The following is a 14720-nucleotide window of genomic DNA, read 5'->3' on the forward strand; positions in this document are numbered from 1 at the left end:
GCTTTAAAAAAAATAATAACATGCTTCTCTTCAGGTTAAGAAATTAATATCTGATTAATAGTTAATGAATGTCAGGGTAGGTTATGTTGACAGTGCAGTGTGAATAATCAAGATCAAATAGCTCTTAGACCTGAGTTGAGTTATGTTTTGAAATTTCATACCTACATCATAATGAGAAAGTAATGTTCTCATTTCACTAATTAAATATTTGAACCACAAAGCAAGGAATCTTTAAATGCAGACAAATATCAAGTAATTTTTGTGATTATTTTACAAAAAGGAATGATAAATCTTCATTTTCATTTCTTAGTTGTAAAACATGTAAAGAGATTTAAGTCAATTTGAAACATGAGAGTTTTGATACCTGCTGCTGAAAAACCTCTTTACCTATTTTTAGTCTGTTGGACCATTGGGGCACCATGCAAGATTTGTTCACCATCTTTCTCCTTTCCACTAGTCTTTTACCTTAGTTAGAACCTCTTTCAATCGCAGGCCCATCTATTCTTTTATGTACTTTATCTTTCCATCACTTTCTTTCTGCCTCTTCTTCTTTTTCCTGGTACTGTTCCCTGAAGGAAGGTCTTAGCGAGCCTCGAAGACTTTGTAATATAGCCATAGATTTTTAGCTCAAGTTTTTTTATGATAGCAGGTCATCATGGGGTCTAATCGCTGCAGTAGCCCTGCCTCTAATATCTTTGTGATGCGGTTTTAAATGTGATACCTAGGATCCTTCTGTAGCAGCTCAATTCCATTGCTAGGATCCTCCTCTCTAGCTCTGCAGTCAGTGTCCAAGACTCACAAGCATATTGTTATAAACCTGGTGGTGGAACAGATGGGGGTAGTGGTGTGTGTGTAGTCAGCCGACGCAAATCGCCCCAGTCCAGCGCAGGACGAGCGGTCAACTGTGACCAGTGACAGTACATGCTAGTTCGGCAACGATCTGTGTGTAAATATTACGCACGCAAGTCACGGCGATTGTGATCATTCTGAGTGGTCAAGAACGTTCCATCCGATTCTAGAAGGCCAGTAGAGACAATATATAAGAGCGAGTGTGTCAGAAAGACTGGACTTCACGTTACCTCGCAATGTGACCAGTACGAGGCGAAGTTAGAAACAGTACGGTGTGTGAATTCAGGCGGAGCAAGGCTAGGTTTTTGGACAGTTTGTGTAATATTGTTGCCAACTGTAGAGTGTTGTATTGTATTTGAAATTAAATTGCTACTGTTACTTAGGAGCCCTGAGTTGTGAGGTTCTTTAAGTTCGTTGTGTCGTGTGGTGCAGTTTGAAGAAAGCCTGGATAGCGAGATTCGTAACAATATAAAACACTTGCAGGTAAACATTGAAAAGTAGGCATGCTGATGCCTTGGTAGTAAGGGCACCTTAATTCCCTAAGTAATGCTGCCTATAATATAGCTTTAAAAAGAAAAGGACAATGGGCATTGGTGAAATCGAAATTTTCAAAACAGGATCCTTTCTTTACATTCAGCAGCTCAAAGGTAGATCCAAAACATTTTTTATGGGTCGAAAGTCGAGAGGCACTGAAGAAAGGGTCGTCCAAAGCAAAGCTGGCTGCACAAGGAAAAAAGGCCACTCTTTGGACATCCTGCTAATAATAATAAGGCTAGTCTTAGAGTCCTAAGATCAGTGAGGAATGCAGTATTTCCCATATTTTGCCACATCCAGGCAAAGCATAACCATTGTCCGCAGATGGTCGATTTAGATTTTCTTTTCGCCGTCTGCGTTTGTCCTCGACAGCAGATTTTCTTTTGGTTTTAAAATGTGTATCCCGCTGCCTTCGTAAGTGACCTCCAGCTGTCTCGTTCTGAGGCCGCATGCAACCAGGTGCTCTCTTCTGTCAGCCAAGGAAAGTTGACGCCTAACCTGGTCTTTGAAGCGTTTCCGCGGAAAAAAAAATGGGGGTGGGGAGGATTTAGATCTAGTTGCGCCATACATCTAGAATCTATGTAAGAAGAATAGATCTACAGAAAACTGACAAAGAAAATGAAATTCGGGATATTAAAATACGTTTAATCTTTAAATTAAATAAAACCTATTGATGTATTGAAAAATATCCTTGGTAACTGATGGTAACTGATAATTTAGTTTAATTTCGTGGCTTTTAAAAAGAAAAAACTTTTTAAGCTTACATACAGTCAACTCATTTGTTTTGAAATTAGGAATAGACCTAGTCTCCTACTCCTAGGTAGATTCCTTTCATGATTCATGATTGAGATTAGTAAACAGATTCTAACAGACGCCACTGACGGCAATTAACTGACGAATTACTGACGATTTCGGTAATAAATTTTAAATGAATCTGGTAGATGTAGTTAGATCATCTGATCTATTACTATTACTAGACTCTATAGTCATCTGGTCTAAATAAACTAAATACTAAGTCTAAGTATTAAGTAGATCTAGTAACTAGTAGTAGTACTACTTACCAGTACTAGTACCGTGAGTGCGTGAGTAGTTGTACTACTACTAGTACTAGCCTCATACTCATAATTAAATATTACAATATTACTAGTCTCAAGTCTGGTCTAGTTGTAGAAATGTAATCTAAATGATTCTAGATCTAGTAAAAAAAAATCTAGAGTAGAGACTAGACAGGATACTCCAAGATCTAGGTCTAGATAATATGATAGCAGATTAATTTTTAAATTGCAATTTTCATTAGATGATTAGATCTATTAGACATTTTATAATTGAGCAGTGTGGTAGCTGAGTTTTAATGTGCTTGGCTTCTGAACCAAGAGGTTTTGGGTTCAAATCTCAGTAAAGGCAGGTGTTTGAACTTACTTCTGAACTGGATTTTTAGGACGCCTCTGAATCCACCCAACCCTAATCATATGGGTAGGCCTACTTGACATTAATTGGGGAAAGTAAATGTGGTTGGTTGGTTGTTGTGCTGGCCACCTGACACCCTTGTTAACTGTTGGCCATAGAATTAGATGATACTTACATCATCTGCTCTATAGATCACAAGGTCTGAAAAGGAGTACTACAAACTTTTTTTTACTCTATTGATTGGGATTTTTTTATATTGTTTCTAAAATTTAGCAGATTTTATTCTATTTAAGCTGTGAGCAGACCTGCCTACCGTTACGCAAAATGCTTATTCATTACGCAAAATCTCCCAAAAATGACCGTCAGTACGCAAATACGCATTTAACCCGTCGCTTTACGCATTTCGTATCCTTTTTTTTTCTTCCCTCTCTTGACTAGCTTACGAGCGGTCACGGATGTCACGCTAAGCCGTCCTGTTGGGTCACGGAGGTCATGGTTGGGGGGGGGGGGGAGGAACAGAAAAGGTGGGGGAACACATTGTGTCTAGATCTATACGTTGATTGGTTCTTAAAAGCAATTAGATTTAGTCTAGAAATGAAGAACGCGAGAGTGAGGGAGTGGCGGGTTGGTACTGTCAGTTAGCTGATACACCAACGTGACTTTTTTTTTTTTTTGTAAGTTCATTAGTAGAAATTAATTATGTTGAATCCCTGATTCTCGTATTCATTTGTATAGAAAAATGTAATCTGTTACCCTTATTAGACATTTGAAACAATAATATTAAGTTATAATTTTGTTTGTTAAATGTCGTGTGTTAAATGATTAAATAGTACATGTTATCAACTTAAAACATGACAAGTCTGTGAAGCCACATGTTCTTTACCTGTATGTTGATATATGTGCATGCTGCTAGTAAAATTAATGGTAAAAAAAAACAACACTTGGGCATCTGTTTGTGAAAAACATTCATAAGAAAGAAAAAACATTTTAGAAATAAAAAGCACCCTAGAGTCAGGATTTTGTCATTTTACCATCACGAGACACTCATTACAAAGACAAACAGACAGAAAAACTCCTTGCATTCAAATCATTAAATACATTTCAACTATCTGATAAAAATATTTCACAAAATGTATATTTTGTTTTCTATAGTTATAAATTTTTGTGTGTAATGCTCAATTTGTAAGACAAAATTCCTTATGGATAATAAAGATTATTATTATCACTGTGCACAACTGCAGGAAATGTCCAGTGCTTTTGGAAGAGAGGTTTTAAGTCTCTCAAACACACTAATGAAATTTGACGGTGATCAACTTAAAATATAAAATTAATTCATTTACATGATTTTTAAAACATAAACTATTTTTGTACCTTGTAGTTATCTTTAAAAAAAACATGGATGGTCTACTCTGACAATCTGGAAGTTTATAAGACAAATATTTGTATTAATCAAACTAACATGTAATTAAATTTATGGGCTTTTAAAATTTTCATAGAAAGAAAATGATGATTGTTTTTACTATTTCTGACATTCTGTTTCTTAGACATCAATGAATGTAAAGATAATTTGACATGTCCACAAGGATGTGAAAACACTGTTGGATCCTACATTTGTAGCTGTAACATTGGTTTCAGATTGAATACACTCAACACAAGCATTTGTGATGGTAACATTTGTATTGTTTTCTATTTCTATGAATTAATAGTGGTAAAATTGTAAACTAGATCTATTTGGACCCCATATTTTGGCTGTTTGATTTTTTTCTGTGCTAGATATCAATGAATGTGAAGAGAACATAGATGACTGCTCACAAACTTGTGTCAATGCAATTGGAAGTTACTCTTGTAATTGTTTCAATGGATATACTCTCCAAAGTGGAGTTTGTGAAAAAAGTAAGCTGAAGATAAAATATTTTTTTTTCTTTTGATGCTTATTGATTTGTACTAATTTTGAAAACTTCAAGGCCCTAATATATTGTATTTTGAGTTGCTCACATCTATTGTTATCTTCAAAAACTTGGCAAACTTAACTTGTCTTATATTATAACATGCATGTACATGTTTGTGCATATTTTCACACCACTAACAAAATGCTCAGCATTTCATTATTACGATAATTCTAAGCATTCTTTCTAAGATAAAGAGAGAAAACAAAATTTAACTGCAAATGTAATTTTATTCTTTCATATTAAAAACATTCATTATATATATATATATATATATATATATATATATATATATATATATATATATATATATAATTAATATATATATATATATATATATATATATATATATTATTGAATAATACTTGTAGTTGCTTGTTAATATTGCTCAACCTAAAATAACTTACAGATTCAAGTAATGTAGAGCTGTGCCAAGCCCTGAATTGTTCCCAGCTATGTTTTGTTAACAATGGTACAGCAAGGTGTGATTGTCAAGTGGGGTTTGCACTTCAGGGAGATAACAAAACATGCACAAGTAAATATAAAATACAATTATAAGTTTTCTTGCATTATACAAAATTAGATGACAAAACAATCAGAAATGTATTTCTTATATGATCTTTTCTTATATATTAGACTAAGTGTAATTTCTGATTTCTTAATTTGTTTTATGTAGGGTTTATACATCTTTTTCTTTATATTATCTTTTTGTAAGCATCATAAAATAATTTAGGAATATTTTTAAGATCAATATTATATGTTGCAAAATTGATAATAAATTATTTGGAATTCTTAACTGCAATTACAAAATAAAAAGCTCTCTTCCTCTTCAGATATAGATGAATGCAGTCTTGCCAAGAAGCCCTGTAGTCAAATTTGTACAGACACTTATGGCAGATTTACTTGTTCATGTTATGCTGGTTTTAAACTAGCAGCAGATAGAACTTCTTGTACAGGTTGGCATTTATTTTAGTACATTAATAGTCAAATATATTGGCAAAAATAAAAACACTCTTTCCATTTGTTCTGAAGTTGTTTTTTTTTCTTCATTTTATTGGGAAAGAAAAAAAAAAGCTTTTAAAATTCAATTTGAAGAATTATTTACATTTGCAATAAGTGTTCTCTAATGTCTTATAAAAGTCATTTATTAATGCTATCATCCCATGATAAATGCTGTGTTTAAAATGTAAAATTTATAATAGCTATAAAAATACACATTTATGATGATGTTTGCAAGCACTGTTTTCTGGAAATGTTCAAAGTAACTGTGTGATTTTAACCAAACAAAATATTAATGAATAGTAATTTACATGCTAACTCCATTGAAATCCAAGGATAATAAATTGCTTTTTTTTTTCTGTCAAGCTTTTTACTTAATAAGAAAGGTCTACACATTTCAGCTTTTGAGAAGTCCTTCTATGGTGTCAACTGCAATCAATCCTATCAGTGTAGTGGGCACGGGACATGTGATCCTGTCAGAGGCTGTGTATGTGACATAGGCTGGGAGGGAGTCAACTGCAACAATGATATTGATGAGTGTACACTAAGGACAGACAACTGTTTGATTGGTGATGTTTGTGTTAATGCTTTGGGAAGCTATTCCTGTGTTTGCCCTATTGGATATGTTAGAAATGGAACTTGTCAAGGTCAGTACTTTTGACTACTAATACTACATTACTAATGATGTTGTCTTTTAAGCTTTTTTTTCCTTTTTTTTTAAAGTCATTTAGGGCTGTATGAATTATTACTTTAAACAGATTTGTTGATACTTCCTTTAACTCTTTCTCTTTGTAATTATTTTTCACATTTTGCTGAAATTATCCATTTTGTTCATTAGTATTTCACTACCCTGTTATAATTAAACTTCAATTACTTTTTTGTTTGTTGTCAGAAAATGTTTTGTTTGATAGAGAAGTGAATGCATGCCATTTTTATTTAAAACAAATTAATGTTTAGAAAACTAAATTTTAATTTAATTTTTGATTATGGAATTTAAAAATGAAGTAGATCTAGACAATATGTAGTTAATATTTTAAAATCCAAATTAAAATAAAAGTATTATTATGATAGATATTAATATTTTCATGAAATTTAAATTATAACATGCCTAAATCATAAAAATTCTTGTCTTGAGCTCATTATCCCATGTCACTACTATCCAGAAAATTAATCAAAAGAAAATAGAGCATTTTTTAACCTCTATTCTTTAGGTATATCTAAAGAGATTACTTTCACTTAACATAATCAGCCAGGATGATGGCTGCCTTGGTATATAGCATGTGTTTAGGATTGTCGTTTTGATGGCCATAGGTGCGAAATTTGCTTGTCGCCATCCTGCAGGAGGTTTGGACTAAGACATAATAATCTTAATGCCCGATGGAACATCTGAAACTTATAAATTTATGTCCAACAGAAAATTCTTTCCTCATTCCTGGAACAACGTCTCATCTCCTCAAATACTATAAAAATATAACAACGTATACATTTATCACTACTGCCTAAAAATGCTATATTTGTTTCTATTCTATTTTGTTTTAGATATAAATGAATGTGTTGATCCTGCCCTAAACAACTGCAACCCACTTATTGAAGATTGTGTCAATAACTTTGGTAGTCATGTCTGCAACTGTAAGCCTGGATATGCAAGAAATGATAAAGGGGACTGCATTAGTATGTTTCACATCAAATAATTGACACAGATTTATTTTCTTGATAAACTTCATTATCAATTTAGACATTAATTCTAGAGCTAATAAAATGTTTTAGAAATCATTGAATCCAAAAAAAAAAACTCAAGTTGCTCTGTTACAATCTCCTCAGATATCAATGAATGTGCTAATGGGGACCATCAATGTCAACAAATCTGTGTTGATGTGCCTGGAAAATACAACTGTGATTGTAACTACGGGTATAGATTAAATGATGATAGGCTAACATGTCTACTAGGTAATTATTAAGTATATCTATCCCTGACTCTCTCTTTCTCTACTCCAACTTTCTTTTTCTCTCTCTCTCTCTCTGTTTATATAGTTCGTCCATTGTGGTTTGATGATGACCACTTTTGTCATCCAGGTTGGGGGGGGGGGGGGGGGCTGAGGGCTTTGCACTGGTTTTTTTTTTTTGCCTCCTCATGTGGCTGGTGAGACCTATGTGAGCCCAGAATGTTCGGCTGCACACTGGGCAGGTTATTCAAGCTGGAGCTAGTGTCATTGGCCTTGCATTTTTTTCTTTTATTTTTTTAATAGTTACTTTAAGTATTATAATGTTCAAATAAAAAGCTAATGAATTTTTTTGACACTTCCAGTGAAAGATGTATGCAGTGATTTTGAGAAACTGAACTGCTCTCAAGGATGCACAGTAGACTTTCAACAGAACACTTCATATTGTTTTTGTGCTGATGGTTACAATCTAGTTGGCAAAGACACATGTGAAGGTAAGGTTTATCTTAATTATGTCATTAGTGTATAACTGGAATCTTTTCTAGGATAGGAAGTTTTAAAATGAGATTAACATTCACTGTCACAATTTGGTTACAGACATCAATGAATGTGAAGTATCAACAAAGAACTTGTGCAGCTTCAAGTCTGGATGTGTTAACAGAGTACCAGGATACAGCTGTTCATGTCCCCCTGGGTCAAGTTTGGACAATGATGGACGCAACTGCAATAGTATAACAAATCTTAAATACTATTTATAAAACAATGGTTAAAAACTCTTATGGAAATGCTTTCAAATGCTTTTTTTGGTGATCTGTGATATTTTTTAAATAGAAATGTTTCATTTCTTGTTATGTTATATTGATTTTTTTTACAAAGCTTATATCAACTCATTCTGTCTGTCTTTCTGGTAAAAAGTTATTTCTCCCATACCCAATCTCGGATCAAGCTTATTTCTTTTACCTGACAACACAAGAATCAATTTAAAAAATTAACCGATTAGTTAATTAACTATGGGTAATTAATTTTTTTGTTTTGTATCTCAAACAAGGGAAATAAATTGTAATTGGCTGAAGGGGTGTTATAAGCTGAATTAGTCTACTTTGTAGGTCATTGTCTGAGTGAACACAAACCTGAAAAATAGGTCGAGACTATAGAAACAATAGATAACTATACATTTTTTGTGTTCATAAGCTCTCCACTAGCAGAATGGTTATCATGTTGGCTTAAGCCATGAGTTCCCTCTTCCCCTCCTTTCCTTTTTTTTTTTATAAATGCTTTTTTATTGTTAGTCTAGATCTATTACGATTTTAATTACATGACTGACCCAAACTAATTGATAAACCTATGCTTAATATAAGCTTGGTTTTTTTTTTTTAAGTAATATAAATATATTTTCTTGTTTAAATAAAATACATTTGTTGTGTTTAATGTTTCAAGACATTGATTCCAATGTTTCCTGCTTACAGACTGTAGTAGCACAACTTGGGGAGTCAATTGTTCAAGATCTTGTTCTTGTTCTACTGGAGCATTAAGATGTGATAATGTTAGAGGATGTATTTGTAGACCTGGATATATAGGTATATACAAGATTATAATGCTATGTTAACTCTGTGCTCTGGATAGAAATTCTTATTTATTTCTGTAAGAGTTTAGGCTAGGATGTAATTATATTCAAATCTGAAGGAACATCCAAAACTTGTAAAACAAATCAATGACATTGTGATGTAAGATTCATTGTATTTTTTATTATCCTTTATTTATTGTTATGAATGTAAAATCAGATTTAATGAACATATAAATAATACTTTTTTCTCACAAGAAAACACTTAAAATGCGACTAAATAAATCTACCAAGAACTAGATCTAATTATTCCATCTTATTTCCCAACCCTAGGAGTTTTCTGTGATGTGGATGTGAACCAGTGTACCAATGGGGAATTACAGTGTAATGACAGACAGGATTGTGTGAGTCGTATAGGTCCTGATTCATGTGTTTGCAAATCTGGTTACAGACTTAATGGCACATTGTGTGAAGGTCAGTAAACAAAATAATTGATATGAACTTTTTCTTACAAGAACTGTTTCTTAAAAAAAAGATTTAAGAGAAATTTATCAAAACAAATTTTTATCTAGTTGTAAGAAACCACAGATAGTTCAATGTCATTTCATAAAAAAAATAAAATAATTGTAGTTAACTCTTATTATGAATGTTTGAAAACTTTTCCTAAATGTTCATTCAACAAATTGTATTAATTAATTAACATATTGTTCCTTTATTTATTTATTTAGTGTACCGTAACTTTATGTGTGATATGTCATAAATGTTGCTTGAACTCTTTAGATGTCAATGAATGTTTGGATCCAAGGTTAAACACTTGTCAGCAGACATGTCAGAACTCTGTTGGTAGCTACAGCTGTGGCTGTTATAAAGGATTTGCTTATAATGCATCAACTAACACATGTGATGGTAGGAAATACCTTTTGTTTTATAGCCTTTGTTTTAATTTGATTGGTAATTTATAAGAAGTGTGGTTCAGCACACTCACTAGTTAAGTTTAGTTTAGTTTTGAAAAATGTAACTTTTTTTTTCTAATAATGATCTATGTTAGTAGATCCTCTAAAAGATAACATGCATCTAATCTAGTGTTTCAGTATTTTGGTACTCAGATATCAATGAATGTGCTCGACAAATAGACAGATGTACAAGTGTATGTATCAACACATTGGGCAACTACAGGTGTTCATGCACACCTGGCTATGTCCTCAACAGAGATGGATATACATGTGATGGTAAGATTATCTTATTTGTGAAAAACAATCGATTTTCCTGGCTTTTATTAGATAATAGTTGAGACTTTGAATGAGATGTTGGCTCCTTAGTAGCAGTGAAGTTGAAAAAAGAAATAGTACTGATTCCTTTAAACATTTATATGCAATTACAAAATGAAGAATGTTATTAATTATTGTAATTGATTTGGAAATGCGATGGATAATAGCTAAAACACTCTGCTTTTATCTGTAATATGAGTCTTGCTTTAGAAATACATTAAATCAGGTTTTTAGACTGTACTGAGTTTGAGTTCTAAAGGATGTGCATGATATGTTAGGGAAAGAGAAGAAAAGAATCATTGTGCTGATCAGGCCACTTCATTAACTGTCAACCACAAATAATCCATGAGCTCTACATATTCTAATCTTTATGATATTAGATCTCTAAAGGGAACTTTTTCTTGGTTTTTAATCATAATTACCTCAATTTTTAAAAATGGATATCTTGTCCATTCATCTTTATTGATAGGTCATTTTAAAATTTGAGTTTCATTCTGATGGTAATCTTTTTTTGTTCAGTGACCAGTGTGTGCACCAACAGTTCACTTTGTCAGTAAGAGTGTATTAATGTCAATGGCAATGAAACTTGTTTCTGTCCTAAAGGACAAGCTTTAAACAGTGATTTGAGAACCTGTAGAGGTTTTTTTTTTTTTTTTTTTATATTTTCTGCAAAATGATTGAGGCTTAGGTTTAAATAATGTTTTACTATTTTTGTTTCTAATATATTTCTTTTTTTCATTTCATATTTAGTGATGTCTTTATATAGAAATTGTATTATTTGTATCAGATGTAGACTTGTGCAGCTCTAGTTCCTGTAGTGATCTGTGCAGTGAAACACCTGACAATACAAGTGTTATATGTTCCTGCCCTCCTGGTAAATCTTTGGCTGCCAATGGAATTATTTGCCAGTGTAAGTGTATCATATAGTCTCTTAAAGTATTTTCTTTATTTTAGAATAATATTTATAGACAGTTGTCACGTCCTTAAAATTTTAATAACAATGAATAAATTATTATAATATAACTACTTATATAGCCTATCTATAATATGAAGCAGAAAGTAAGGCGTATGTATATATGTATGTCCCAAATAGAAATCAAAACCGTTAGACCAATTTTGATAAAAACTTGGCATAAATGTTCCTTGGATACTAACTGGAAAAGTAACATGTAAAGTAACTCTAAAACAAACTTAAGACCCTCAAAAAAAAGTTGCCCAACTCTATGAAAGTATTACTATGTCATGGATCTAGATCATATAGCCATGTTTACATGAGACAAGACACAGGTCACACATGCGCGGAACAGAAAATCTCTCTAAGCCTAGATCTTATTCTAAGATGATAGATCTGCTCTTCGCAAATATTTTTTTTAACTATAACACGAGCATACAAAATATAGTCCATTCATTTCATTAATAAAATTAACCTTCAAATTTGTGTTTCAAAAGTTTTTACAAAAATTTGTTCCCTAATGCAGCAACTTATTCGTCTACATTTAAAAGCCATTCATGATATTGTGTGTTTATTACATACTAGACACTACCGAAAGGTCACGCATATGCAAAACATAACATTATTACATTCACGCATTTGCTTCATTTATAACATTATTATTTTGTTTCATTGTTTCTAATACACTATATCAGTGATAAAATCAGTGATAACACAAATAAAGACCCATGGGTAATATATATATATGTGAGTTGCAGCTTTTCTTTTAAGTAAAGGTCCTCTTTCTAACAAAATGAAAATGATACGATGGGCAGGACATGTCTGCAGAATGGAAGATCACTGCATCCCTAAACGACTCTTGTATGGCCAACTAAGCAAAGGAAAGCGCTGGCAAGGTGGTCAAAGAAAGTGCTTCAGGGACACCCTCAAAGCTTCACTGAAGGCGTTCAGCATAGACTCAGCCACCTGGGAGACAGAGGCACATGACAGAGCATCATGGGGTCGCGCTGTAAAAACTGGCACACAGGTTGCTGAGGAAAAGAGAACCACGCTGGCAGAAGAAAAATGCCAGAGAAGAAAAGCAAAGTCCATGACTCTAGCTCCAGCTGGAATAACCTGCCCAGTGTGCAGCTGAACATTCCAGGCTCACATAGGACACACCAGCCACATGAGGAAGCATAAAACCCCTGTGCAAAGCCCTCAGCCCCCTGGATGACAAAGTGATCATCATAGAACCACGATGGACGAACTATATATATTTATACCTGACATGAACATTTCATTTGAGCTGAACATAGGAGTTGTACTGATACTATATTTGGTCTCAATACCAAAAGTATTGCAATCTGGTCACTGTGCATACTTATAGTGATTATCCTGTTGAATTTAGTATATTATTGAATTAAAGATTTAAATACTAACATGATTTATATTTTGATTAAATACATTTCAGTGTGGGATATTTAAACAAGAGGCTAAGTAAGCTAGAGCTTGGCTTAGCTACATAGCAAAGGAGCTAGAGGTTTGATACCCAACTCGAGTTGAGCTGTGTTTACTGAGTGCCTAAAGGCAGCACAGAAAACCATCTCCCGGATCCCCCCTTCCCCACTGATCTAAAAATGAATACTCCGAGCATCATATTAGCATGAATGTGGGTCTATATAAAAGCTATTTTAAAAAATTAATATATGTACAAGAACATATCTATTTTATTTTACTAAGTTTATACTAAATGTTTTGTGTTAAAAAGCTTCTTGTTGGCTCTTTAGTATAGCTTCGAAATCGGACTGAAGAAGAAGAATAGTGATTAAATAATTGTCACAATTAATATTACTAGTGACAAGATTCATATGTATCTCCACAGCTTGCAGTGACAACTTCTATGGTAAAGACTGTAGCCAACAGTGTAACTGTAACAGCTTTCATTCAACTTGTGACAAAACAAATGGAACTTGTCTCTGTAACAAGGGATGGACTGGTCCAACATGTGATGATGATGTAGATGAGTGTACAAATACCAGTAGCTGCAATAGTCTGAAGAATGAAAAGTGTGTTAACACACCAGGAAGTTATTCATGTTCATGCCAAACTGGGTATTACAGACCAATTGCAACACAAGACTGCACAGGTAAGGATTATATATATATACCGGTACATTAAACCAATGTTAAGTAGAAATACATATATAGTGTTCAAATCTTGAAATCTTTACTATAAAAGCCAAACATAATAGAAATAGCAGGTTAGCAAGCTTTACAGAAAGACTTGTTACAGATGTTGATATACAGGGTGACCCAAAAGTAAGTTTACAGTTATTAAACTACCTTTCATATGGTGGAAGCTACTTGCTTAGTAATACCAATAAAAACATTCCTCAGAGTATAAATTATCAGTTTTAATGGTAAATATGATAGCTATGTTAGCTACATTGTGATAAAATAGTTGATACTTGTTTATGTTGGTGTAACATTGTGAGAATGTGTTTTAATGTGTTATTGTCTTAGTATCTTTCATCAGTTCATGTGTCATTCTAGCTTAATAAAGCCTTGTTTTAGGTTTCTCTACAGTGTTACTTTAATTCTTATTACAATGTATTTAGTTAGAACAAGGCATGAAATGATGAAAGATACAATAGGTCAAATACTAGTATCTGTTGTAAATAATAGCAAGTAGTGTAGCAAGTAAATATCAACACTTGTAGCAGTAGTATGATTGATAAACAAATAGTAGTTTATGTAGTATAGTATATAAAAAAAACACTAGGCTGTAGTTTGGGGTGGTAAACCTGTAAACCTACTCTTGGGCCACCTTGTATATAGAAACTGAATAATTTTTTTTGCAATACTTTGGAAACCCAAACTTTTGTTCTAGTATGTAAGACTTTATAAAAATATAATACATTGCTCATTATTTAAATATGATTGTATAATGCAATCTGGCTTGGTTATTACTGTTGCAAGCCTATTCTATAAACTGACTCAAAGCATTGAATATAAAATTTTAATGATAAAGTTTACTAATTATTACACATTTAAGCATTTTTTTTAAAATATCTCTAATATAAAAAGTGAAGTTCACTAAAACAACTTAAATCTCCTCACTAAGTCATTGCAATGTGCTAAATTAGCCTTTCTGATTTCATGATTATCCATGTAAGCTGTCCATTTCACACACTAGAAAATGCATATTGTAATATATTTAGTTACTAAACCTTATTTTTTATATTAATACAATAGACATTCTTCTATTTTATAGGTCTGATAT

General features: G+C 32.7%; 1 protein-coding gene across 2 annotated transcripts; it reads left to right on the top strand.

The window, feature by feature from the left end:
- The first annotated feature begins 3969 nt into the window (after nucleotides 1-3969).
- Nucleotides 3970-13337, top strand: LOC129926615 (fibrillin-3-like). Of its 2 annotated transcripts, XM_056031602.1 has the most exons (17): nucleotides 3970-4095; nucleotides 4335-4457; nucleotides 4564-4683; nucleotides 5146-5271; nucleotides 5570-5692; nucleotides 6137-6382; nucleotides 7275-7406; nucleotides 7557-7682; nucleotides 8041-8169; nucleotides 8273-8404; nucleotides 9142-9252; nucleotides 9570-9710; nucleotides 10017-10142; nucleotides 10343-10465; nucleotides 11024-11143; nucleotides 11292-11414; nucleotides 13321-13337. In XM_056031602.1, exons 1-15 carry the CDS (start codon nucleotides 3990-3992, stop codon nucleotides 11059-11061), a joined length of 1902 nt encoding a protein of 633 aa, XP_055887577.1. In that variant the 5' UTR covers nucleotides 3970-3989; the 3' UTR covers nucleotides 11062-11143; nucleotides 11292-11414; nucleotides 13321-13337. The 2 variants fall into 2 exon arrangements, with proteins under 2 accessions (XP_055887577.1, XP_055887578.1); XM_056031603.1 differs by lacking the exons at nucleotides 11024-11143; nucleotides 13321-13337 and having other exon boundaries at nucleotides 10320-10465.
- Nucleotides 13338-14720: the final 1383 nt, after the last annotated feature.

This window comes from Biomphalaria glabrata, chromosome 6, assembly GCF_947242115.1.
Source record: "Biomphalaria glabrata chromosome 6, xgBioGlab47.1, whole genome shotgun sequence".
NCBI classification, from domain to species: domain Eukaryota; kingdom Metazoa; phylum Mollusca; class Gastropoda; family Planorbidae; genus Biomphalaria; species Biomphalaria glabrata.

Excerpts from the sequence above, each read along its gene's own strand:
- LOC129926615 (XM_056031602.1), top strand. The coding sequence starts at position 3,990 with ATGGATAATAAAGATTATTATTATCACTGTGCACAACTGCAGGAAATG. Across the intron at positions 5,693-6,136 it reads AGATAGAACTTCTTGTACAG|CTTTTGAGAAGTCCTTCTAT; the intron begins GTTGGCATTTAT and ends TACACATTTCAG. Across the intron at positions 7,407-7,556 it reads TGATAAAGGGGACTGCATTA|ATATCAATGAATGTGCTAAT; the intron begins GTATGTTTCACA and ends CAATCTCCTCAG.